This window comes from Doryrhamphus excisus, linkage group LG3 (genome assembly GCF_037039965.1).
Source record: "Doryrhamphus excisus strain RoL-2023G ecotype Guam linkage group LG3, RoL_Dexc_Guam_v1.1, whole genome shotgun sequence".
Taxonomy (NCBI): Eukaryota; Metazoa; Chordata; class Actinopteri; order Syngnathiformes; family Syngnathidae; genus Doryrhamphus; species Doryrhamphus excisus.
Genome location: NC_136359.1, coordinates 25,864,376 through 25,891,840, shown reverse-complemented (window position 1 = coordinate 25,891,840; position 27,465 = coordinate 25,864,376). Strand labels below are relative to the sequence as shown.

The following is a 27,465-nucleotide window of genomic DNA, read 5'->3' as shown; positions in this document are numbered from 1 at the left end:
ATTTGCAACTGTGTGGCGTTCCAGTGTCTTTACTTTTAGTCGTAACAAAAAAGTTAATTGCAGAAAGACAGAGGCAGTTCAGATTTTTTTATTGGAGTTGACCTTGGGGTGTTATTCACATGGTTTCATGGTTTCAGTGTTTGTTTCAAGTTGGCGGTGCATTCAAGTCCTCCATCTGCATATATGGCCATGTTGACTGCCAAGAAGAAAGAGAAAAGGTATAAAAAGCAAGATGGTGGGTGCCCTGGTGACACAGTATTATTCTAACTCTACAATAAGAAGCTACTATTCACATTCATCTGTACACATTTACACAGAAGGGAAGAGTCGTTACCTGAGGAGTTGTGTCTCACAATTAGCATCACGCATTGTTTCTAGGGCTTAAAACAACCAAAAAAAACAAACACTTTTGATTGAAAACTTTTCCACGGCCAAATTCAAACGCTGACCTCCAGACTGTGGAGAGCGTGCTAACCACTAGACCACCGTGCATCCAAGTCACATTGCATTCCAAAACTCCTAAAGTAAACAACAGATTGACAACAATGTCGGCACATATTTGACATTTGCAAAAGCATTTAAAAATGTGGGGCAACATTTTGATGTTTTCCTTTGTCGAGTCCGTTTGAGCACTGGCACCGTTTCAAAAGTACCGATTTGGCACCTGGTATTTCCAAATTCCAATTCCAAACCTACTGACACCCATCGGTTACTCATACAGTGATCCCTAGTTCATGGCGGTTAATTGGGTCTAGCAGTGGTGTGCAGTCGTAGCCAGCAAAGCCTTCTCCGCTGGCCTAAATACGATCCAAATCACTCGCACACGTTTGCAACGTCAATTCTCGTCCAGTCGTCCCTGGTTCGTCGTGGTTCATTGGTTTCAGACGCAATTCATTCATTTCTGAGATCCAGGATTTCATGTTAAGAATTTGACTATTTTTGCAACAAGAGCGTAGAAAACCTGTTTATGATGTTGGAAATACATTTTTCTAAACATTATAAGAGCTTTATAAGACTTATAACATTATAAGACTTGAAATAAAACCCCACGGTTACATTTAGTCTGATTATTCATTTTGAGATGGCTGATAGCTAGCAAGATAACCAGTTAGCCTCTTTCTTCTAAATTTAAGAAGCAAAAAAGTACCACTTCCTCACAGAATCGGAGGAGAAATTTTTGTCAATTTTTTCAGGTTGGACATGCCGTGGGTGAAGTCATGCAGTGTGAAGGTAATGTTATGTAAGGTAACGTATCATCAATGGTTTGTGTCATTACTGCCACCCAGTGACCACAATACGTATCACTTGTCGTGTTACTAGATAAATATAGCTCCCTTTTACCCGATATAAAGAAAATAAGCCCTATGACTTGTGCTTGTGTGTTGCTGTAAATGTGTTCCCTCGGGGGGCTGAGTGGGTGGCAAACAGGAAGTGATGTCAGGGGTTCAGAGTTGAGTTTTAGCTTTAACAGTACCCCCTGTTTGGGATTATTGTGGCTGTTGTGAGATCACGCAAACCTGCAAAAAGCGATCAAGTCTGGTGCTTGTGTGTCCCATCCAACATTACAGTAACCTTACTGACACCAGTGTAGAATACTACATATTGTCCTTGAATGCATCTTCTGAATACCTTATGATTGTATTGTACTTCATTAAGACATTTTTATGCTTGAAAATGCTGAATGTAGGACAAATGATCCATTTTTTTATGACTAATAATAGACGGTATACAACCATGAATCAGTATGATTAAGTCATGGATATATTTTTGGAAAACAGAGTGAAGCCGCAAAATGCAAAGCACATTCAAACCAATACAATTGTATAACAACATAGCACCCCCAACTTCCTGTTGGGGATGTTTGGGGGGTTCCCAGCATGTCTTGCGGGTTATACAGTGGTATCGAATGGTATTGTTTTGCACGTCTATTTCCATACCTGCATAGTCTGTGTGGTGCGGTCACACCGTTCACGTTATTAGCAAACATGCGAGGGATTCACTGCATGGACTTGTCATGTTTGCATCAATCTGGCACGTACTCGCCGAGGACAATAAGCGGTGCATTCTGGATAAGAAATCATTCAAATAGTTTATTCTTTCTCAAATTTTGTGGGAACTCGAGGCCATGTTGTTTGTCGTTCTCGTACACGGTAGCCGTGGCAACACACAAAACATCAACATTTCACAGCATCTCAGTGGTGCAAATTTGAGGTGTCGGCGCCAACCAATCAGCAGCTGGAGGGCAAGTTGGGAGTGAAAGTGTACAGTCTGGCGGTTAACGTAAGCCACTGCCCTGCAGCGGTGCTCGATGTGCTGATCAAATGCCTGGGAAAGAACCACTCCTCTAGGATACGTCAGGTGACTGGCATGCGTGGAGGAAAAAGGGAGGACGCTATAAACAACAGATGCATGGACCAGCAGCCGTCATTGTTCCCTCTGGAGAAAAACTAGACACGTAAAACTAGACATGAAAAGAAAAGAAAGCGCACGGGAGATAAAACACGATGAATAAACACGTCATACATGTGCAGCATTTCTTCCCAAGAACGGAACCAATAAATAATATATACGTGAATAAAAAGTCATTCAATAACAATCATTGTCTCCATTTAAGACGGCCGTTTGAGTGATCGCCTTTCAACCCAAACGGCCAAAAGTCAAGTAGTTGAAAATCCTCCTTGAAGTCCTCTGATTGGTGTTAGCAAAACGGCACATCCTTTGGAGAAACAACACATAAAAGACTTTTCTTTGGACACTTGCCATCCAGAAAGGGTGTGAGTGGAGTTGGGAAGCGCCGCAGACGAGCGGCCAGTCGAGCGGCCAGACGAGCGGCCAGTCGAGCGGCCAGTCGAGCGGCCAGACGAGCGGCCAGACGAGCGGCCAGTCGAGCGGCCAGACGAGCGGCCAGTCGAGCGGCCAGTCGAGCGGCCAGTCGAGCGGCCAGTCGAGCGGCCAGACGAGCGGCCAGACGAGCGGCCAGTCGAGCGGCCAGACGAGCGGCCAGACGAGCGGCCAGTCGAGCGGCCAGTCGAGCGGCCAGTCGAGCGGCCAGTCGAGCGGCCAGACGAGCGGCCAGTCGAGCAGCAGTGAGCTTTGGATTTGCAGCAGCGTGGTCCAGTCCGGGGTGCTAAGCCTTGTAGCAGTTTCCCTGTGTGCTGAGCGCTAGCTGACCGTTGGGCGCCACCTCGTTGGCCTCGTCCTCCAGGAGGCCCGACACGTCGGCGTTGGGGATGCTGTCGTGATAGCTGCTGAAGCTGATGTTGTCCTCTTTCAGTTCTATGGTCCAGAAGGGGGCGTTGAGCTTGCGGTTCTGGTATTCTCTGTAAGTGTACACGCCTCCGACAAAGCCCAGCAGCATCACCACCACAAGGATGATGACGGCCAGGATGATGATGTTGAACTGCGTCCAGGAGACTTCGGTCAGAGACGCCGTGGTGTTGTCCGTGGGGCTGCTCAGGCTAGTCAGCGTGGCCTGAGGTGTGGCGGCCGTGCTCCAGTTGCCGTTGGAGGCGGAGACGGAGGCGGAGACGCCTCTCGCTCTGGTGGTGGTCAGGCTGCTAAGGGAGGAAGTACTTGAGTTGGGGACCTCTGGCGTGGGTCGCACTGCTGGTGGGGGAATCAGCTGAGGTGCTGAGGAGAGAGAGTCATTCAAATCGCACGTTAGAACTGCAAAAAGTCATAATAATAATACTAATACATTTTATTTGTATAGCGCTTTTCAACATGCTCAAAGACGCTTTACAGAAAAAATGGAGTTGAATAAAAGCAAGTAAACAGAGCAAACAATAAAGCAACATTATTATTGTTTTCATCATAAGAAGCGGCCCAAGTACAGAATGGAACTAAAGTAAAAGCTGACACCTAGTGGCCATAAGACATAACTACACGTTTGCTGCGTCTCTCCGCTGTTTTTTGTTTTGTTTTTTGACTTTGAACTGCTACATTTGGGTTACAATCTGCTAGTTGCAGACAGGCATACCCGAGGACAGCTACTATTTGGGGGCTTGTGTCAATGTGACCATGACTGAAGATGAGAAGCCCAAATATATACATGTATGTACGTTATATGTACTATATGCATACTTACTTAGACGGCTGCAGTTATGAGCTCGGGCGTCTCCTGAGAATCCTGGAGCACAAAGATGGCAGCGGGCGCCGGCGGTGTTGTTCATGCAGCCGAGGCAGTGGCCGGTGTCAGGGTGACAGAGCTGGGCGCCACGCTGAGGGTCTGCATTCCCACTGCAGTCGCACGGCACGCACGCCCCGGACGCTTTGTAGAAGCCCCCGCTGCACTGGTCACACAGGGGGCCGCCGTACTGGGGAAGGCACTGCTCACATACTGGGGAGCCGCTGGGATCTGAGTGGGAACAGAAACGTACAAGGTACGCGTTGACCGTTAGCTTGGTGTTTTACACCGGAACTCTTTATGTCTCCTGTCGCCATAACCAAAATGCAAACCTGCCGTTGCTTACACATTTACTCGTCACTTTCAGCAGAACATTTTTGCTTTTCTGCAAATTCATACGATTTTCATACGATATTTCATACGAATACGATATGTCAACATGTCACATTTTAACGCGGTGAAATTCTAAGTAGTTCTATTGCTGTTACGGTTTTACCCGGCCTAGACTACCGAGCTCACGATACTGCTCTGGTCAGGGTACACACAAAAAATATGAATGCTGTTTCATGGTTGAATGTGTCAAAATGATGCATATTTAAGCACATTTTGGTCTAAATGAGGCATTTAAGTACAATAAAAATCCAAGGCATTTGGAAGATGCATTCAAAGACATTGTGATGATACGTAGTATTATACACTGGACACTATGTGTCAGCAAAGCTACTGAGACACACAAGCACCAGACTTATTGCAGGTTGGAATGATCTCACAATTGGCACAATAATCCCAAACATGGGCTAGTGTTGTGGCTGTAACCCATGGCAACCTAAAACTCTAATCTGAAGCCCCAAAGTCACTTCCTGTCCACCTCCACTCAGCTCCACCAGCAACACTCACGTGCAAGAGTCTTATTTATGTCTTATTTCTCTTCTTATGTCTACTATGTTGGGTAATAGGAGGGTAAAGGTGACTAGAGGGCCCCAACAATGTTAGAGAGCATATTCAGAAGGTCATCAACTGTTCTTCCATCAGCTTGATATCTGATCCACATTAAGGCATCCGATATTCCTCATCGGCAGCACCTTTGTGTTCCCTTTTCAGTCAGCTTCCGCTCACAACCTCGAGGTCGCAATATGATCCCACAAAACCTGCCATGCTGGCCTGCATGGACAGACGACAACATCTGATCAGTTATTGAAATGTTGTACCAAAGTTCTCCATTTAAGGTGCCAAGGAGGTGCTGAGCTGTCACCTTTCTCCAAACGTGTGCTCTACCTCCTATCCTGGCTGCTACTGTCCTCCATTTTCACATATCTTGGTAGGGAATAAGACCTTAGGTTCCCATATTGACAACTTGGAGCTTCTGCTTGAATTTCCACCACAGATTATATGATGATGGAGGACCGTGATGCTTGTGCACATTTCCATGTGACTCAACAAGAACAAAGTGCCAAGTATGAAACTCTGGACCAATACAAGTGAATGAAATGATAAACTGGGCTCATTCAGCACATCGCCACTTATTCTCCATCTCACATAACCAGCACTTTCCTGGCAATAATGGTAATGGTAATGGTAATGGTAATGGTAATGGTTTCATTTCATTTGAACATGCATCAGATTCCAATTGAGTGCATCCCATAATCAGTTCCCAGTTCCACATGTCCAAAAGGAGTAGGAAGAAGCAAAGCTTATTAAATCCTACCCCTCCATCTGGTACTTTAACAATCACTAACTGTTACATTTGTTCACTTCCTGCTTTCCTAATTTAATTTAATTTAATTTAAATTTTTATATGAGCATCCAATGCCATAATGGGTACCATAGAGCGTGTCAATATAGTGATATATATAGCACATCATGACTGGTTCAAGACTCTTCATCCTTGTATTTAGCAAACATCAACTGCTTGTATTGTTTCTTGAATTGGCTCATCGTTGTGCATTGTTTGATTTCCTTACTCAATCCATTCCATAGTTTGATTCCACATACTGAAATGCTATGGCTAGCATAACGTAGTCCTAGCATAGAAGTGTTTCAAATGTACTTCTTCCCTGAGATCATATTTCTCCTCTCTTGTAGAGAAGTATTGGATGACATTTTTAGCTCATTGCTTATTTTTAGCCTTGTGCATTATTTTAGCTGTTTGAAGATGAACTATATCAGCAGGTTGAAGTATCTGTAACCCTAACCCAATATTTAAACTAGTATTGAAATAATGTCAGTCCAAAAGCCAATCAATATAATATGCTTGTCTAGTCAAAGTCCATCATATAGAGAGAACGTTCAGAAACTTGTGTTCATTTTGAGATAGTTGTTACGCTCATAGTATGTATAGTCATTTACAAGTCTTCCCCAGCCACTAAAATATCATTGCCCACTGTTTCCTTCAGATCCCCAGTAACCAGGCAGGCACCCACGATTTCCAAACTAAGCAAGTGCTGAAACGTTCCAAATGAAGGCAGGCCAGGCTACATCAGTGGGTGCAGATCCAATCATTCATGGGTAATTTAGTATGTGTGACCCACATTTTGAACTGGAGCAGCGCTCCACTTCACCTCTCTGGTGTCACAATGAGAAGAATTCAAGTCATCAACATATTCCCAACACCTTTCTTCTGCAGTGTGGAGCCATGATGCCGCTTCTGCTCATGCATCATGTCGCCAAGGCAACCTGGGCTTGGAGGTGCTTCCTGTCCATGCTCTGGTGTTCAGTCCGAAGTCCTGTTAACGCGATAGCCAGTCTAGCACCATTTCCTTTTGAATGTGCTTGTTCCTGTCGTGATGGCGGTGATGCCGCCCATCCCCCAGCGTGATGTTGCCTTCGTAGCCTTGAAATGGCCCAGCTGTGATTATCCTGTCCCAGCTCAGCTCAGCCTGGTTCATGTCCCTTTCCCCCCGCCCTCCCACACTGTAGAACATCTAGTGCAACCCCCTGCAGGCGCCAACACAACCTGACAGCCACAGCATCTAAACATGGCTGTTGCTATGCAGGATGAGGCTGATGAGGCTGATGACTCCAGATAACTCGCCTGAGAAGAGGAAGGTGGTAAGACGAAGGCAGATGGCAAAAAGGCCGATGCACATGGACGAGCTGCGGTGACCGCTGACGGGACAAATGTTGTATGTCATGAGTCCATATCTGAAAATGAAAAGGACTCCACCAAGTAGAAGAGACCACGCTAATACAGCGAAACCTTGCTTACAAGACAAGATTCACTTTCTTTATTTAACTCAGTCGCTAAACCATGAAGATGCATTTTGAAATGTTTATTGTCCTGCCCTATCCTAGTTAGCCTATCCCAGCTGTCTTCCACCCTGGACTGGTGGCCAGCCAATCCCAGGGCACATATAGACAAACAACCATTCACACTCACATTCATACCTATGGACAATTTGGAGTGGCCAATTAACCTAGCATGTTTTTGGAATGGGGGAGGAAACCGGAGTACCCGGAGAAAAGCATGCAAACTCCACACAGAGATGCCAAACAGAGATTCCAACCCAAATCTTTCAGGTGTCCTGACTGTTTGGCCAAATGTTAACCACTAGACCACCGTGCTGCACTAACCCACTTTTGATAATATTACCATATCATAATAATGTGATATCTCCTTTAATATTTCATATTTCACGCTGTAAAGTTGCAGAATTGGCGTTTGTATTTTCTAGCAGGCAATGTGTAAACATACTTTGCCGTTTGCTAATTTTTTGTTTGTTTTATTTCTGCAATAAGCCGCGTTCTACAGATGGCCCCTGCGTCACACTTTGCACACGTGTGTGTGTCGTCAGGAAGGCAACGTGTTGCAAGGTGACAAAGAGTGTCGAAGCGCCGCCGTCTTGGCTCAGTTGCTGGCCAGGGGTTGGGTGGCATTGTGGAGGGGTTTATGCAGCTTTCACACCCGCATTGCATTGCAGTATGATGCTGGAGCTCTACTCCCGTTCACCTGCACGGACGATGCTTCACCTTTGGATGCACAAAATACTTCCTGTCATTCACTTTTAACGTGCAAACTTACTTGCTAAATTTAGCGACCATGTTGCTAAATTGCCAACACAGATCTCTGTGTTATGAAGTAGGTGCTGAGCCAAATGTAACGAGTATCGATAGAACTGCTCAGAGATTAAGGGTGCAGATACAACCAAACATTGACGTGTTTTGATCTGACAAATCTTTGGTAACTTTGATCACATGGAGAAATACCACATCATCTGCTTGGACATTAACATAACAGCAGCTGTTCAACTCCAATGCAAAAAAACGCCGACTCTGGGAACACCGTGGTAGGTTGGCTTGCAAGGTGTGCGCTTTCAATAATGCCTTGAGCACTGCCTCGTCCATATTACTATTTTAGCATTCATAGAAGCGAGTCAAATTGGTTCACAATCAAATTGGCCTCAGGCTGCCCTGTTCTCGCGAGACGGCTTTTCCTTAAGCAAGACATTTTCCAGCGATGTTTTAATCTTTGTCACAAGATTGGTGAGCATCATGAACCCGTTCCAGAAGGATAGACTCCAACGGAAACCAAATGAACTTTTCCATGAGCAGCAATTTAAATCCAATTCATCTGTGTCAAACTCAGACCCGGGAGCCAAACCATCCCGGCCATGAAACCATTTGGAAAATAGCATTGACTTGGCCCACCTCGCGGACCTTATCAAAGTGCTTACAGCGATACAACAGTGAGTGTTTCGTGTTTTTGGATTATTTTCAGTCTATATAATTCCAATGAAGAAGATGCCTATCAAGTGGCCTTGCAGGACCTCCCATGAAGTCAGGTACTAAATGTGATAAGGATGACGGATGTGTCAATGTGTGTGTGTCAGTGTGTGTGAGGTCATGGACTCACTGGTGTGACAGGTGCCAGTGGAAGAGGCGTTGGAGCAGGGGCATGGGACACAGGCTTCAGTCAATGTTGCGCCAGGGCTGCGGTAATGATCAGGCTTGCACTCCTCACAGTTGGAGCCTTGGGTGTTGCCCTCACAGTTCAGGCACACACCTGAGGGAAGGAGATTTCATGGTCACAGGTGTTCAAACACACACATTTTCTCTGTGCAAGTCATGTCGACAGATGATTTTCATCTTCATATAAGGCGAAGGAAGAAACAATAGCATGGACAGCCGTGTTTTTATTCCAAAGACAAGTACACGGACAAATTTTCTGGCGTATATAGAGTGTTCTTGATTGAGTATCCCTGACGACAGGCCAGTTTTTAGGGGAAACTGTCAAACCTTAGTTAATCCACAGCACTGCAAACACTGAGCCAGAGTGAGGCAGTCCATCTGGTCCTGCATAATAGCGGCAGGACATATGGCTTCTTAACCCCCCCCACCGCCCTGCCACAATCACAAGCATCACCGCAGACCCCTCCACCTTTCCTCCTTTTCAAGCGGCTCACTTTGCTTGAGGGTTTAGACTAAAAGCCTGGGAGTTGGGAGGTGAGCAGCAATCCTCCTGACGAGGAGACGAGGATAAATCCAACTCAACTCTCAGGCCTCAAAACAAATCAGACTGACGGTGAAAATGTGGAGGTTTATTTGACACACATCCTATCGGCCTGAGGCGTTCCACTACAAAATCTAACATATGCAGCACATACACACAATCGGATCGCTTCGACTGCACCATTAAAGCCTCGTTGTCCAGACCCACAGGAACTGGAAGCCGACTGGCACATAACTACTCTCTTCTTATTCAAATCAATAAATCACAGAATGAACAAGCGCATTAATGCTAAATCCACATGTACAGGACTATTTCTAAAAATATAAACGATATCCTCCCCTCTCTGGAAGTGTGGGACTGTCCAAAAAGGGGTATCCAACAGTTTCACGGCACAGTAGATATTTTGACTTGCATATACTACTGAGGTTATGTACAGAGCTAGTGAGGAATTATGCATAGATAATTCCTCATGGGAATGCTAAGTCCATATCGCTAAACCCTAATTGACATGCTGTCCAATGAGAGGACTAAAGAGCACCTGCAGTGAATGTACAGTAAATACAGTAATCCCTCATTTATTGTGGTGAATCGGTTCCAGACCCAACCGGATTCCATTCAGTTAGAGCATACAAAGACTGTTTACCGCCTTCTAAATACATTGTTTTATCATTATTAGAGTAAAGGTTAGAACCCTGACAGTTCTTATAGTCACCTTTATACTTTATTACCCAACATAGTCGACATAATAGACAGAAATGAAGATGTTTAAGACATAATGAAGACTGCTTGTGTGTGTTTGTGTAAATGTGTTCCCTCAGGGAGCCGAGTAGGGGCGGACAGGAAGTGATGTTGGGCTTCATCTTAGCTTGGGTTAGTAGCCTGTGTTATTGTACATGTGGTGCGCACAAGATAATAAAAAGCTTTGGTTTGTTTTGTTTTAATAGCTGTGTTCATGTAGAGCAGGGCAACAACAACAATCACAATAATGGCACTGCTTCATTCAACGTTCCTCACCTGACTGTGGGTGGCAGTAGCTGGTGTGGTTTTGACACTGGCAGGGCTGGCAGCCTGTACTGCTGAAGTGGAAGAAACCAGGATGGCACTCATCGCACTTGGGCCCATACACTCCTGGCTTGCACACACAAATCCCTGAGCTGGAAGGACAATACAGAAGATATGCTTGCTTCAACAATTTCCAAGGTATAGAAAGCATCAATTGGCAATGCTAAAAACACAGTGGGTAACCTGGTACGACTACTTTTTGTGTTTTGTTTCAGTCTTTAGACTTCAGTGTCCAAGGCACATCCGACTCCCTGTTCGCTCAGGACCGGGAAGGATCAGGAAGACCTGGGTTCGATTCTCGGCTTGGGTGGGTGGAGTTTGCATGTTCTCTCCATGGGTGCGTGGGTTTTCCATTGGTTAGTTAACGGCGCATTCACACAAGTCAAAGTAATTACTTTGGAAGTAAATTGTGAATATGTATGTATGGAGACATTTCCTTCAGCATCTATCGACTCTAAAACAGCATAAAAGCAATTTGACTTGCATTTGTTTAGCTGGATTTCATTTTCACCACATGGTCTTGTGGGTTGTGGTGTAGTATAATTCAGGCTTCCAGAAACAAATGAAGAATTTCATTCGAGCATAACTCATCACTCCGATCCCAAACTCATTGTGGATCATTAATACGAAGAACAAACACAATGCCAAGTCAAGCCTGATCAGGCCTCCAACTCAGACAAGATGAATGACACAATATAACTTCTTAACAACTGAAGCAAATCACAAGTGACTGGGAGCCATTTCTAAGAGCGTGGGTGTGGGTCTTGATACAAATGGGGCTTTGTTTAACAAGTGCACTTAATGCAAATGAGCAAGGCCGAAGGCGATGCTTAGTGGGGCGTGGACAATGCTGAGGACAAGGTTGGGAAGAACACACACATTCACCAGATGGCTCAATGTTATTCTTAAGGTACTATCAAATATTAAGTGCATAGTATTCCCGAAGACAAAGTATTGTAGTTTCTTTTGATACATTCACATAGTACACCGAGTTATACACGGATTACTGCCATAGCTCATTCACTCCATGCTTTGACTCTTCTATGCAAGCATGCTAATACATAACTTCCATTTCTATGGTTGTTATGTGCTGTCTGTAACAGTTTAAGGCGTGTTTACATCACATTTGCTGTGGCTCTTGTGGTTGCGGTGCTCCACAAAGGAACCAAAGAACCACTGAGTGCTCCTTTGGTATGAAGCTGCAACAATGAATCCATACAAGATATTCACACGTATCAGCTTTGACATTGGAAGAACGGTGATGACCCAAACACTAACTGTAGGTGTTTGCTTGGTATTCATTTGGGGCCATCTATGGCCTAAGCCATTTCTCCATTCAGTGAAACAATTCATTTACAATTTACAATTCATTTTAACGGAATATTCCAGCATCAACCTGGGGTTTGTGCGCTTATTTGCTCTGACGGTTCAAACCTTCTACTTCTGAATACAAGTGCAGAAATGTAAAATAAGAAAGAATCAACAGGTTGTACCAAGCTGCTAATCTAAAACTTATCTTACAAAGTGGATTCAAATTATTGTGACTGACTGAAAAGCCAGTCAATAATTATTAATGTATTCATGGATTGCCTGTTTGGAGCATTCCATTCTTACTAAATAAAGTGTCTCTTGTGAATGGTCTTCTCACTTTACATCTGAGAATTACAACCAAAAGAAGTGTATACCATGGAGATGCGGCTTGCCACGTATGTTCAGTTTCAGTGTTTCGGTGTTGTGACTTTGTCACTGTTAGCTTTGAAATGATCCTACGTTAGACAGACCCTGGTATGGGATCCATCTTTCGTTTTTCGTTTTTTAACCTAATATGCATTCTTTTGAAATGAAGAGTAGATAACGAACCAAATGGACAGATACTTGCCATCGAATTTGGCAGTTGGAATTAAACAATGGTATAGTGTACTTCACAGCGATATGGTGGGGCGGGGGCTGACAGGACATGGTGAAAACTTCTCCCAAGTGGATAATTGCACCCTCATGGCCAAGGAGGGCTTTGTTATTGTTTTGCTGTGATTTCACAGAGGAGTCACTCTGCATCAGATCAGCATATAAAATAGGTCACTAGAACATAGGGTGCAAAGCTTAACCTCATTCTACGACCGCCACGAGTTCCAAGTCTTGGAACAGAGCACTCAATTCCATATGTACGTTTTTCTTGCTCAAGTAATATTGGATATACGACTTGCCAAAGGATGGCACAAAACGAAACTACACAAAGCTGCAGATGGACACATTCACAGCGATACTGAGTGGATGATCACGTCACTTATCAATGTCACGATCGGGCTTGAGAGCTTCACGGTTCGACCCCGGGATGCAGAGAACAGGACCAAATGCAGGTACAAAATATTTATTTATGGCAAAAATTGCAGCAGCAGGAAAAAGCAACTCAGGGAGCAGACGGACAAACGATAACGATCCCACACGGGGAGAAGCAGGAAGTTCCATACAAAATAAGGGTGTCAAAAACGGAAACTAAAGCCCAGACAGGGAACACGGACAAACTGTCACGTGGGAACCCACACAGGTGTGACAATCAATGTGCTTTTTGCACTTCATTTTGTCTACCAGGCGTACGTCAGGCTCTTCTGGTGGAAGTGTGCCATCACCATGAAAATGAAAACAGACATCATCAGAAGCTCTGAGACGTTTGGCCTGAGACTGTGACGTCTGCCAAAGATAAAGATCTGCTCCTATTAAAATGACAGTGACAACGATGAAACTTAGTGGTGGTCTTGCTGAGATGGATAGGTCGCTTATGCTGGAGCTCAAAACCGTATCACAGATTCAGGCCATAATCCTGCAGTGCCCTCTCCTCAGCACGTTCAGTAGAGTCTCCTGCCTCTTCTACTTCGTCCAACTAATAAACCACAGGGATAAACGCAGTGGCGTGTGGTGAGGTTCATGGCTGGTGAGGCACTTATTATAGGGTGCTCATTATGAGACTTTGGTAAAAAGAAATATCAAATCTGTCTTAGTCTCATTTCTGTATTTTTTTTCCTTACCTAAAAACATCAGTGGTTCAGAAGGCAGCAGATGCGGTGGGAGGGACCCAGCAGAGGAGTTCAAACCTGCTTTTCATTCAGGTTTCAGTTCATAATGTGAGAAGACGAGAAATACATGCATTGTGAAATAGAAAAGTTGAGTTGTGGATACCAGCATGTTGTTCATGTTCTGGTAAAATAAGCATATTGGCTTTGTTCGGGTTGAAATAAGGGGTAGTATTTTATGTTCTTTGTGTGTTCTGTGTAGAGTGTGAGCGACTTAAGTTCATTTAAGTTGTACCAAAACTCGACTTACATGACAGTCTAGGAATGGAACCCGAGCAGCACCTGTAATATGCATAAATGCAGCGATTGCAATGATGAGTACCACAAGGCAGAGAGGAAAACATCACGCACAATAAATATTTCATCCCAGACTGTGGCGCCCTTTCATGCAGCATTTAGAAAAATAAAACATACATACAAAGCTCTTCAGTCAGTGCCTGCAGGAGTTGATCCAAATAAATGTACACAAGTGTTTTGACAGTTATGACAGACAATAATTGCATTGATAAAACTCTCAGAGAGGGTAACGTGTGACTCCATTTTACCTCACATGGACGGTGGAAAGGCCAGGACAGTGAATGCCACGTTAAGACCCAACAAGAGGAGATAATCTTATTAGGGCTCTTAAGTACAGTGAACAAGGATCCAATTACAGATGTCACCTGACTTTGAAAAGCTTGTAATCCCACCGAGGAAGAACGTAGTGTGAGGAAAGACAAGTAGTTTAGCAATATGCCTGTGACTGCTCAAACACTGAAGTACCTTCAATGCCATACATACGTATTGTAAAAGCTCTTCTTATGGTTGAATTTATACGCAACTGGAAATATTTTCTACAATGTTATTTAGCAAAATACTTGCACAGTGACATGGAACACAAACAGTACCATCACTTTGAGTGTTATTGCATACAAATATACTGTACAAATATATAACCCACAAGGCATGCTGGCAAACTCCCAGTTGGGGAAGTATGCGTGTGGGCTTCCCAGCATACCTTGTGGGTTACACATGACTATAAAATAGTAGTGTTGTGCATGTACTGTGTATACGATACCCACACAACATAACAAAAGAACAGTTTTACAACGCCCTCTGAAACCGAGCGTTTTCAGTCCTCCCAAACTTCTTCCAGGGCTCACTTCCAAATGCGCAAACCTCGTTATCTGAAACTTTGGCATGGCTTAACATGAGAATACTCCATTCATAGGTCTGAAAAAAAGTGGAAAAAGTGTACAGTGGATGAGAAGAGGGTTCACTCTGCATGTGTCTGTGTGCATTGACTCATATTGATTCATACATGAAATGAACACAAAAGAGCGAGCATCCTCTCAACTATGAAGCCTCTTAGTGGCGGGCGGCAGGGCTACACGAAGTGCAAGCAGTTAGCAAGCAGACGTGAATATGAATGAAGGCACAAAGGCAAATGCCACAGTTTCAGTGTGGATGTGCAGCACAGCCTTCCTTCTGACAGGCAATGCTTACTGAGGCTTTTGATCGGCGGTATGAATTTGAAACGAAACAGCGCAAAACGGTGCGCATTCACACCGTCGCGGGCTGTGGTCCATCTTGTAATGCACACGAAGCTGTGTTATGTCTTAAGTGTCCCTCCCGAGCTGCCACAGCTTGTTGCATCCGGTCAGTGTTGCAGCTGAGTTTCATGCTCCCGTTTGTTGCAATATTTGATTTTCAAACACCTGCTTGACGGTAACTAAAAGCCACACGCAGGCATGGGACCAGTCCAGTGCTGACAAAACTAATCTGGCTTGCTGCTGCTTTTGACATTCCTGCTGCGTCACTCTTTGTTACAGCAACTATTTCTCTGCTTGGTGACAGAAGTTGCAAACAAAGCAGAAGGGCCCATCTGACAGGACCTGGAGAATGGATGGGATACTCGGACTTAGACTCGCATTTCATAGACCAAGCACAGGCGCGACGGGGCCAGCGCACTTTGCAAATTTTGTGAGCAGCGCAGTCTGGCGCAGCACCGTCTTTAACAAAGGGAAGTAGAATTATAGTACATGAAGAATTTAGGTTTGTTCCATGTCCAATGAAAAAATCTGCACGATAATAAACAGCAAAACATCAATGAATGTAAAGAGTTCCATTGGGGCATATACAGCACAATTACAACGTTGCAGTTGGTTAAAGCTCTTCATCCTGCAGCCCCCAGCCCTTCATCCTGTTGGTGGTGGCAAGAATGGCAATGGCAAGAAACCCCGAGTAATCCATTTGCCCATCAAAACGTCTCTTTTGACACACGGCTCCCTGGCTGTTGTGCTGCCGGTAGTACTGATGCGCTGTGCGAAGTGGATTAACTCACCTCCAAATGTTTCACTTTCACTTCAAATCAACAGCTACGCAGCTGCAACCTGGATGCCATCAGGTGTCCAACAGCACAACAATCCCAAATACACCATACCCCATACAAAACATCTTACAGCGTCATCTTACATCCAGCTTTATTTGGAGAGCTGCTATGAATTATTTGCATGAATTAAATGTCAAGTTCTTTTCTCTGACTAAGTGGACCATTTCAGTCTTTTTTGAGTCATTCTGATGTTTTATGTGGAAAGTTGGTCACTTGTGATCATCAGTGATCCCAATGAATGAATGAAATGACACATGCATGTGGGCCGCCGGTGGGTTGGACTTGAGTCTTTGTACTTTATTTCTATTATGAATGCTGTTGGTTATCATCCGCATGGACCAGTTGCATGAGTCATTTTATGACTCGCATGAAATCCTGCCAAAAGAGGGGAAGCATGCTGGTACAAGTGGCCTAGCGCGAGTACGCATTAGTCTTTTGGTCTACTGCTTCACATAATCCAACAAGTAGTAATTCAGGACATCTTGTCAAAACAGCCTCGGATTGGCAGGATGAATTTAGGCGAGCTCATCGAGTGTCTTTTGTTTCCGATGCCAACACTGCAGTGGTCCCTGAGCGGTGAAAAGAATGAAGGCTCACATTACTTAATGAGAGCAGCAGCATGGCTAATTAGTGTACTCCCAATAATTAGCTCCATCAGGGGTCCCCTGCTCTGCGTTAGCAGTGGCCAGGCTCAGACGGTCTAAAGCCCCTTTTCCACCAAATGTCCACAAACTTTTAATTCTTGAGACCCTTTTCCCTGACTATGCCCGGAAACAGGAACGATATGCTGCAACGATGCGGCGCCAACTTTATGACTACTTTGAGCAAATCATTTCATTGGCCACGTATGAAAGGTCTACACTGTTTGCATACTCACTACTGTTTCCATGTAACATTAATACGTAATGTTAACCTTTCATTATGCTATTGTTATGAGAGCTGAAACTAATTATTATTTTCTTACTTGATTACTCTGAAGCCTGTTAACATTGTTAGAGCTCTATGACATGAAATAACACCCCTATAGCTACCATAGAGAAAATAAGTCTATCTATAATAAGACTAAGACCATCGTGTGTGTTGCTGTAAATGTGCTCCGGTACTCGGGCAGATGAGCTGAGCACAAATAGCATGATTGATTAATTCATATATTTTTGACAAATTGGCAAATTTTAAGCGCAAAGTAGTGCAGGATTACCGTATGACTAACATCTATTACTTCTGACTGTGAGCTCACTGAGTGGCATGTTTACAGCCCAAACAAGAACGTTGCTTCCGTAGGGTCATTTACATAAAGGTACAAAAGAGCCTACCTGTTGTTTTGCATGTCTCGTTGGAACTTCTCAACCATTTGCACAAGTTCTGGCTCCTTCCCCATCACAGAAATGGCATTCCAACACCTACATTTGGCAGACTGGGTTGCCCAGGCGCCCACAGCATTCATGCAGCCTTACGCCATGATGCTCCAGCCACCATGCTTGATGTAGTTAAGACACAACTATCTTGCTGTTCCCTTGGGTTGCTGTTTACGGTTTACACAATAATGGGACCTACTACGTTCATTTTCCGGCCCTTTGTATTGGATTGTAGACTCCTACAGAGCAGCTACACATAATAACCTGCACAGAAAGCTTTCTAGATCTTCCAGAATCTGCACCTTTCCAGCTGTATTTTCTTGGATTTTCAAAATGGTCTGTTTGAATGTATTCCACCCACAGCCCGACTCAAGGCACACTCGCTCCACTTGGTCACACTCCCAAGTAGACTTGTGGACTACTGCTACACAAGTACGGTAGATCCCCAGTATTCACCCACGAATGGCATAATCGCATGCAATGATACTAATAACATGAAAAACCATACTATTTTATGCTCATTTATAAACTGCATGCATGCTAACTTCCTCTTGGAGGAGTGTGCACAGGGGCTTTCCAGCATGGCGTGCGGGTAGTTATAAATGAGTATAAAATAGTATTGTTTTGCATTTCTATTAGTGTGCCAGCATCTATTTTGACAAGTGAGAAGTAAATAAAGCATCGGAGCAGGACACAACAGTACCTGTCACACAGGTGGCTAACTGCACCAAAGGAGTCACAGGCGCAGGGTAGGCAGCCACTGGTACCGTTGGTGAAGTAGCCCTCCTCGCAGTCTTCACACTGTAGACCACTGTAGCCGTCCAGACACGAGCACTGGCCGGTGCTGCGGTTACACTCATCTGGATACAAAATCCCCTCTCCTGCAGTGCTGCAGTTACAGAAGCCGTCTGGGTGGACAACAGGAGAAAATGGTAGTTAAGACAAAGGCTTAAATGGTGCTTTAAGTCCTTTGTTAGCCATAAAAGCGGACTTCTTTTGTTGGTGTTTTAGGAAAAACAAGATATTCACACACACACACACATCAGCATTGACTTTGAAAACAGTGATGGACATTTCTACGTTTGTGTTTTATGTAGCAGACCAACATACTAACGCGAGTATGCTTCACATCGATTTGGTCAGGTAGGATCTGGAACCAGTAACTGGAGTAGGGAAACCTTTTGAGTCGTAGGCCACAATGAGGTTTATATATGAGAAATTAATTATTTCATACACACACATTTTTATGCCTATCATTTTAACAGTCCACTCGGAATCATTTGTCTTATTTTATCTGTAAGGGTGTCATACAATCTGCTATATGTGCTAGTGTCACTTTTTGCAGGAGGAATTTAAACATCAGACCACATGAAATAAAGACATTGAAATTTTACGGTTTTCTTAAATGAAGAATGTCTTAATAAGAAACCCGGAATGTACATGTATAAATTGTACTATTCATCTCAATGAATCAAAACAAAAAGCTTCAGGTTAATCAAATAAGAAAACAGCCGATTGCAGCCCATGTCGCAGCAATCCAGCACACGGATCAATCATGCGAATACCACGTGATCACAACAGCATTTGCTAGCAAAGGACCAAGAGTGTTGTCAGCCATGTGACAGCATGAAAATCCAAAGTAGCGCTACAAAAAACAGCATGAGAATCCTGGCAAGGGTGAAAGGCACACCTCCGGTCCTCCAAATAACCAACGCAGTCTGAAACATAGTCAAAGTGTGAGTCTTTCTCATACCTGCCTTGGCTGACTAGTGTTGACTCTGTTTGAGTAACACCATTGGATCAAGCCTTTTCCAACATCCCATATTACTAAATAAGTTAGAATGATTTGGCTGATAGCGTATCAGATTGGTATCGGTAACTCAAGCCACATATATATACACACATATATACGTATACCTATATATGCGTATAGTATAAGGTAGGTCAAAACATGTTACATCGGGTCAAACCTACAATATATACAGTAAATACCACTAGTGTGCAGTCAGGGCCAGCAAGGCCTTCTCTGCTGGCCTCACCAGTAATGTACTACATCAGGCGTATTGGTGACAATGTATCCTAAGGTCAAAGGTCTCCTATTGGTCAAATATTGTAGTCACAACAATCTTACGGCGATAACCCTAACCCTAACTTATCTCACTCAATACCAAAGATGTACAGTATTTATACATTTTTTTTTAAAACTCAAACATGTGTTTGTCTGCAAAAAGCGGTGATGACGCAACTTAGCACCACTGTAGAGCAAGATCAAGTCATAAAAACGGCCGCGAAGTGGCAGAGGTGCGTGTGATAAGAGCTCGGCAACACTTATCGTGGCGCTCATGATGACACAGAAGAGCATGGAGGAGCATAGTATCCACTGAAGGTGCATGCACAAGCACCCACACACAGGCAAAAACGCACATAGCGGAGTTCCAAATAGTTCATGGTGTTATAGTTGTAAAATCAATTGGTATTTTGATGTTACAAAAATGTGTTGTTTATATTGCGGTATAGTTGTTCAGATATTTGAGCTGCCACAAACACAATCAAAGTGAAAGTTATGCTTGAAATATATTTTTTCACAAAAAGCTGTTTTCTCCATTTTTTGTTACAAAATGATATTTTCCTGAAACTTACTTATGTTCCGCTGTTGATTACCAAAGAACAAAAAAAGGTAGCTTTTTGTGATATAAACGAGTCTAATCTTTCTTTTGGTAGGTTCCATGTTTATGTAGCCATGGGACACAATATTCTGTGTGCCTTGAAAGATCAGTCAAAATCATCTAAAATGGCTGCGATTGAATGAGTTAATGTACTGAACTTACAGTGGATCCATGTTGTCAAAAGAGGCAACACCTGTTCCAGTTGCCTCTATGATGCAGGTGACGTTCTTGCTTTTTCTATGTGCCCACATTTGTTGATCACCTGTTGGGATGTGAAGTATGGACTTGTCTTGGACATTCTGGATTGTTTGCAGTCAACGAGGCCAGTGTTATGTATTTACTGACCATGGACAGGTTTTTCAAGATCATCACTTACCCGCATCATTACATAAGCAAGTTGGAGCCGCTGGACCTCAGGACCTCCCTGTGCAACTGGCTGCTTGACTTCCTCACAGATACAACCCAGTTTGTCAGAGTGGGCAACAACACATCCGGTGTCATCTCCCTGAACACCGACCGGCTCACCCCAGGGATGTGTTCTTAGCCCCCTGTTGTTTACCCTGATGACCAGTGACTGTCGCCCCAGATACAGCAGCAACCATATCCTGAAGTATGTGGACGGTACAACAGTTGTGGGCCTCATTCAGGACAACAACGAACAACAAACTGGCTTACAGGGAGAAGTGAAACACCTTGTGGATTGGTGCAAGGCGAACAACCGGGTCCTGAATGTTGACAAAACAAAGGAGATCATCAGCACAGAAGCGACTGCACTTCCTGCGGCAGATGAGAAGAGCCTCCGTCTCAAGCAAAAGACCCAAAATAGTTCTGAGACTGGACCTTCTCTGCCAACATTGCAACAGGAGGGGAATTAGCTCAAATGGTAGAGCGCTTGCTTCGCATGTGAGAGGTAGCGGGATCGATGCCCGCATTCTCCAAGGAGTTCTTTGCTTTTTGTAGAAGAGATGTTGAGATCGGAAACGAGTCCAGGATCTGTCCCTCAGCGTCAGACAAATACCCCAAACCTAATCCTGGCAGCATTCTCGAGACTAGTCTCTTATCATGTAATTCGGAAGAAACCCAGTCTGGGATTTATTGTTCCCAAATAGGGAACAATAAATGTATGCCAAATACAGCCATAGGTATCACCCTAAAACTAGTCCTAACTGCATTCTCCTGTCGAGCACCTTCTCTTGTTGTGTTACCAGAAACTCCAGTCTATCGTTTATTGATGTGTTTTATTCGTATTTCTGTCGTCAGTCGCTTCAGGGTGACAGTAGTTTGCAGACAGCGCTTCAAGATGACCCCAACCATTCGACAAAGGCTCAAGACAAACCCTATCTCCAGTCATAACCTGTCCAAAAGGCTGTTCCCTGACCGGGAATCAAACCTGGGGCCACAGCGGTGAGAGCCCCGAATCCTATCCATTAGACCACCAGGGACCGCACTACGGCTGCACTCAGAAAGGCAGAGACCGTGTCGCTTTGACGTACTCCAGCAAAGGAACCAAAATAGTTCTGAGACTGGACCTTCTCTGCCAAAACTGCAACAGGAGAGGAATTAGCTCAAATGGTAGAGCGCTCGCTTAGCATGAGTGAGGTAGCCGGATCAACGCCCGCATTCTCCAAAAACGACTTTGTTTTTTGTAGAAGAGATGTTGGGATCGGAAATGAGTCCAGGGTCTATCCCTCAGCGTCAGACTAGTACCCTAAATCTAATCCTGGCCACATTCTCTAGACTAGTCCCTTGTCATGTAATAGTGAAGAAACCCAGTCTGGGATTAAATGTTCCCAAGTACCAAACACTAATCCGGGCCCCAATCCCGATAGCTATGCCAAATACGGCCATTGTTGTCACCCTAAACCCAATCTGAACTGCATTCTCCAGTCTAGCACCTTGTCTTGTTGTGTAGTACTCATAGGAAACGTGAGTCTATCAATCATTTACATGTTTTTTTTCATATTTCTCTCATCAGTCGCTTCTGGACTTCAAGATGACCCCAACCAATCGACCAAGGCCCAAGAAAAATCCTATCGCTAGTCATAACCTGCATAACCAAAATAGTTAATGGATTCAAGCACACATTTGCTGTGGCAAAGTTTCCAGAAGCTTCCGCAATGTCACCACATGTACTACTTCTGCTCATTGTCATTTGCTTATGTGTATTCGTTTTTCGCCTGAAGCGTTCTTGCCCGATCTTGACTTTGTTACCTGGATTTATGCTCCCTATGTGGGTGTTGCGTATCCGCCTTTGGTTGGCATTGGGTATGACAGATTCATATGTTCTTTCTGCATGCAGAGGAGCGATCACAGTAATTAAATGGCACAGCGTCTCTATTCTGACTTTGTGGACTAATTTGTAGGATCGTAAGTACCCACTTTTCACAGTGGGTTACATGGATCCGGGACCGCCAGCAAATGGCAAAAAAACGTGGATAATTGATAATCGGCTGGCATTTTTATAGACTTAATACATTAACATTCAAAATGTTTTCAAATTGCAAACAATGGTCACTTACCAGCTTTGTCAGCATATGTATTCCTTTCCAAAAAAGTATACATGACTTTTCAGCGTTTGCATTTTTTTGTGCAGTACTGCTTTTATTATACGCAAAATTGCCCAATAAGAATGTGAGCCCAGGCCAGCGGGGGCCAGGAGGGAGAGTACTGTGTAGCACAGTAGCAATAGTCTGGGTGGTCGCACCTCGGCCTTGCACACTGCATGCTGAAAGACTTTCTACAGGTTTTTCCTCATAATAAAGGATGGTGCGGAAGTTCTTCTTTAACCATGAATGTACGGTATTCTATTGCAGAATTTAGATTTTTGGAAAATTATACGTAGCATAGAAAGATTTGTATTCCTACTGGAACTGGAATATTTGGCTCCCAATGGTGCAGTTGGGAAGCCCGAGGATATGGTGACACATACTGTATGTGACCCTGACAAGCACTCAGCAGATATCTATTATTTATCTGATCTCAGATTAGGTGTGGTGAGTGTTGACTGCAGACCTCACAGTATATCTCTAACTCGTGCTGGGTTGCTAGTGCAAAGACCCACACCACACAGCGAGTGTTTTCTCTCAAATAAAACTAACACTTGGGCTGAAATGAACACGTGAACGTCCACCTCCGACTCCCATTGAGATGCTATTACAGTCCTTTTATGTAACTAATACAGGCATGTGGTTACGCAAGCCAATACTCAAGCACAGAGGAACTACTAGCAACGCTGATCATGCCTAAGTAATGAAGCACATGATACTTTTATGATACTTTTACTTTAGATCACTTTGAATCAATCGTGTGGGAATATATTTGCAGCATTTTTAACAGCAAACTTTAAAACGTGTTTACAGTGGAAAGAGCACGGGGGCTGGGCGCATGTCTCTCCTATCTACTTCATCTGTTTGGCTGCCTCAACGTGTTGTGACAGCATGACTGTTATTCAAAAGGGGCAGGCTATTCAGAACAAGTCGCAAAATTCCTCTCAAGCACGTACTTGCCGACCCCCTTTTACCATAAAAAACCAAAACCCAACCTTTTACTGTCTTTTTTTAATCAAGGCATCCAACCACATTGTCACATTTTCTAAAACACTTAAGACGCCCGCTGGAGAGCCAATGCTTAATAGGGCTCATGTCTGCAAGACTCCTTATCAGGCAGGGGAACGCCTTCTCCCAGATGACGCATGATATTATCATGACTTACCTTTACAATAGAACAATAACATAGTGCAACCCGTTGAAGTCCAAGGTTGTCCACAGTTGTCGACATAAACGAGCCATTGCTTGCATATTTACATAAGGAGAATAGACGATAAAGGATTTTCACCCCACTACGGCAGTTTGTTGATATTGCTATCTGGCACTACTTCCAGTTAAAAATGCAATAAAAAGAATTGAGGTGCCTAATTCAATAAACAATGCTTCACCTCTTCTGTCTTCTGAAATCTCTTCACTGGCTTCCCATCCCGTTTAGAATTGACCCCCCCCCCAATACCTCAAGAAACTCCTCTTCCTCACCCTCCAGACTTCCTTATGCATCCTCCCAGTCCACAACCAAAAATAACCTTTAAGTCCCCAGATCCAGACAAAACATCATTATTTTTTACAATAAAAGACATATACAGTAATTCATCGCAAGTCCTTTTGGTTTCAGACTAGACTGCAAAGTAGGATTTGTTTTTGTAGAGCATAGAAAACCTGTTCAAGACCAACATTATTAGAGACGTGTAGACATGAAATAACGGTCATACGGTCACCTTTACACTCCTGTTACCCAATAGACTAGACATTATAAGAGAAAAGAACACGTAAATAAGAATTGTGTTCATGTGTGTTGCTGTAAATGTGTTTTGGTACTAGGGGGTCTGAGAGGGGATGGACAAGACTTGACAAGGGGGGTTCAGAGTTGAGTTTTAGCTTGGCGTGGGTTACGGCCACAACAGTAGTTAGGGATTATTGTGTGAATGCCCTCAAGGACAAACATCAAATCATTCAGATCACTCGGGACGGGCACTATCATTTCAGTTTTTTTCAATAACTTCCCAGATTTTACAAAAATCCCAATAATTACACTGAATTTTTTCCAATAGACAATAAACGGGCAATTTTTTTCAACCGTAATCCTTTTGCACATTTGTCAACCATTCGGATCACGTTGAAGACAGATTACTGAAATCACTGGTGAATTAGCTTTTCTGCTCAAATTTTTGGTCTGCGCCACAAGTTGTCGGCCGAGGATTTTCTCCTCTCTCACTCCTGCTGCACTCGTGATGAGTCCAACGCGAACGAATCGGCTGTGCCACTCCTAAGATCTAGTGATGGGCATTTCACAGACAATACTGATCTCAGAGTCGGATCTTTGAAATGAATAATGAATTTACTGTATTTGTAAATGGTCTTTCACTTATAGCACTGCATGCCGTATTTTACTTCACCCATGTTCATGCTTGAAAATGCTTATTTTAGGCCAAAACTACGTCACATTTGCTCAAATATGCCTATTTTGGTACTAATAATAAGATGCATTTAACCAGGTAACAATGTGATTCATGTATTTTTTTTAAACCTCTGATAGAAAAAATGATGAGGCAACTCTCTTTGATGTTACAATTTATGATGTGTGAGATATTAGATGGACACCGATGGGAATTATCTTTCAAATCAGCGCACACTTACATGGTGCCCTGGAAACATGTTTTTGTTTTGGTTTTCGTTGACCAACCCAGGAAATGACGATCTGACAACAACACCCGTAAATCTTCATGTTCAGCTGATAAAGGTTTTTAGACAGGCACGTCTAACCGACTAATCCCAACAACAAAGCGTCAGACTATGAAAAGAATCATTGAAAGATTTTAAAGCAAAAAGCGTCAATATCCGTATTAGCAATACTGGCCAATACTGGAATGTACTTGAAAATAGCACGACGTGACACAGAATGAAATAGCAGATCCAGACATTTACAATTGTAGCGCTGAAAACATTCTCTTCATTTGTAATACTCCTTTTATCACAACATAATTGAAGTCGCAGTAAAAACAACATTGAACTGCAGTTATATGCATGTTATATACACAATACCGCAGCTCATTTCTGCAAGAAGTAAAAACCAGGAACAATGTTGGACCAAGACAAACACACATCCAGACCAAGTCAAGAAAAATACCATCGGAGAGCTTCTGAGATTCAGATTAGCCAAATATCTCCACTGCTGCCGCCGTGGCGGGGGCTCAATGAACATCCCTTTGGATGCTTGCATGTGTAAGAGGAGGGGCGCCAGTGTCATTGCTCATTCATGGCTTGGGCTGCCTGGCCATTTTGTTTGGGTGGTCTTCTTCTATATTCAATATTCATAAAGACTGTGGGGGGGGGGGGGGGGGTGAGGCATGCATTCGTGCATCTGAATGGCATTTACTGTCAAAACAAGCCCTGCTTGGTCTGACACAAAATGATGATAGGGACCGTGTGGATGCTGTGTTGCTGCACTGAACAACAGGATCAACCCCATGCCCCCCCCCCCCACCCCACCCCATCCAATAGGCTGTAATATGTGGCGCATACTCATTCTTCTGCAAGAGGCCTCATGCTATTGGTTTTTGGGATGATTTGAGGGGCAGGCATGAAGTGAGGGGTCTGTCTATTGTTGCAACGTTGCTTCATGTGCTCCCTCTCTGCGTCAAATGAAGACACGCATGCCACACGCCGCCATGCGTACCAGTACGGTTTGAATACGTAAAAACACCACGTTTCACTTTCACTTGCGTTTCATTCGACGGCACTCACCTTGGTCGTTCTCTACAGATGTCACAGATGTGTCGATGCTGTCCGCGTCGTTGGCCGTACGTGGCGAAACCATGGTCATCATCGTCTGGAGAATCTTGTCCGGCGCATAGAGTGATGGATCGGCGGCTCTTTTCTGGGGGCTCCTTGACATGGACATTTCCCGGGCGGTTGAAATGATCCCAGAGTCGGGATGGCTGGCGATCGGCTTCGTTGCGGGATGGTGTGCGGAGGTTTGGGGGGTATGACTAGCTGGAACAATGGCAGACGACGGCGTCAAAGCGAACCTGCTGTCCGGTAAACGACGAGGCATGTCGGTATGGAGGGTTTCCCATGTGTCGGAGGCTGAGTCTGGCTTCCTGGAGATAGGCGACGCATCGTAGAGGCTGATGCGAGGTGCGGCGATAGAAAATCCAATATATGCATATAAAATCAATACCACAACCGACGATATGTACATCATTAAAGACGTTAATCTCATATTCAGTCTCAGCTCTCCATGTAAGCCCCAGTATCGGTCTCTGTCAGACCTTTCCCTGAATGGATGCGTACTCCACCATCGATGTCTTCCGGCGGCGCTTCATGAACCACACTCTGCAACCTACCATGTCTCCCGTCCCACCTGACGGGACGCAAGCCAATAGGAACTCAAGAAGCGCGTTTAAGTCCCACCTTGTGTAAGCTGATTGGACAAACGGCACAACAATCATTCGTAGAGGGCAAAGAGTGTTTGTCTTGACAGCATAACAGTCAAGCAGCAAACGAGAACAATTGCGGTGTTAAATAGTATACTAGATGAGACTACATCCATACGTATTGGCATTTTACGTACAAAAGTACTTATACACGGTAACGGAAGTAGTTTGGCATCTATCCTGAAGTGCGTAAACAACATGTGCAGAATGACATGTTGACAGAATACAGGCTACATAATAGAGCCTAAGAAAATACAGCTCCACAATGAGGTGGCATGACCAAATGTACACATTTTAATAAGAAATAATAAGTATAAGGTGTGATGAACATAATATACTGATGCATTTACATAGATATGTAATATATGTACATATACAATACAGTGTGG

The 27,465-nt window shown here is 44.0% G+C and overlaps 1 protein-coding gene across 1 annotated transcript; it reads right to left on the bottom strand.

Annotated features, from left to right (window-relative positions):
• On the bottom strand, positions 1-26,974 carry LOC131127987 (multiple epidermal growth factor-like domains protein 9). The gene is made up of 6 exons (XM_058070431.2): positions 26,385-26,974; positions 18,132-18,336; positions 10,587-10,726; positions 8,976-9,125; positions 4,088-4,357; positions 1-3,630 (listed from the first exon to the last, which is right to left on the bottom strand). The coding sequence occupies exons 1-6, from the start codon at positions 26,860-26,862 to the stop codon at positions 3,128-3,130; spliced, it is 1,746 nt and encodes a 581-aa protein (XP_057926414.2). The 5' UTR covers positions 26,863-26,974; the 3' UTR covers positions 1-3,127.
• Between the last annotated feature and the right edge of the window lie 491 nt (positions 26,975-27,465).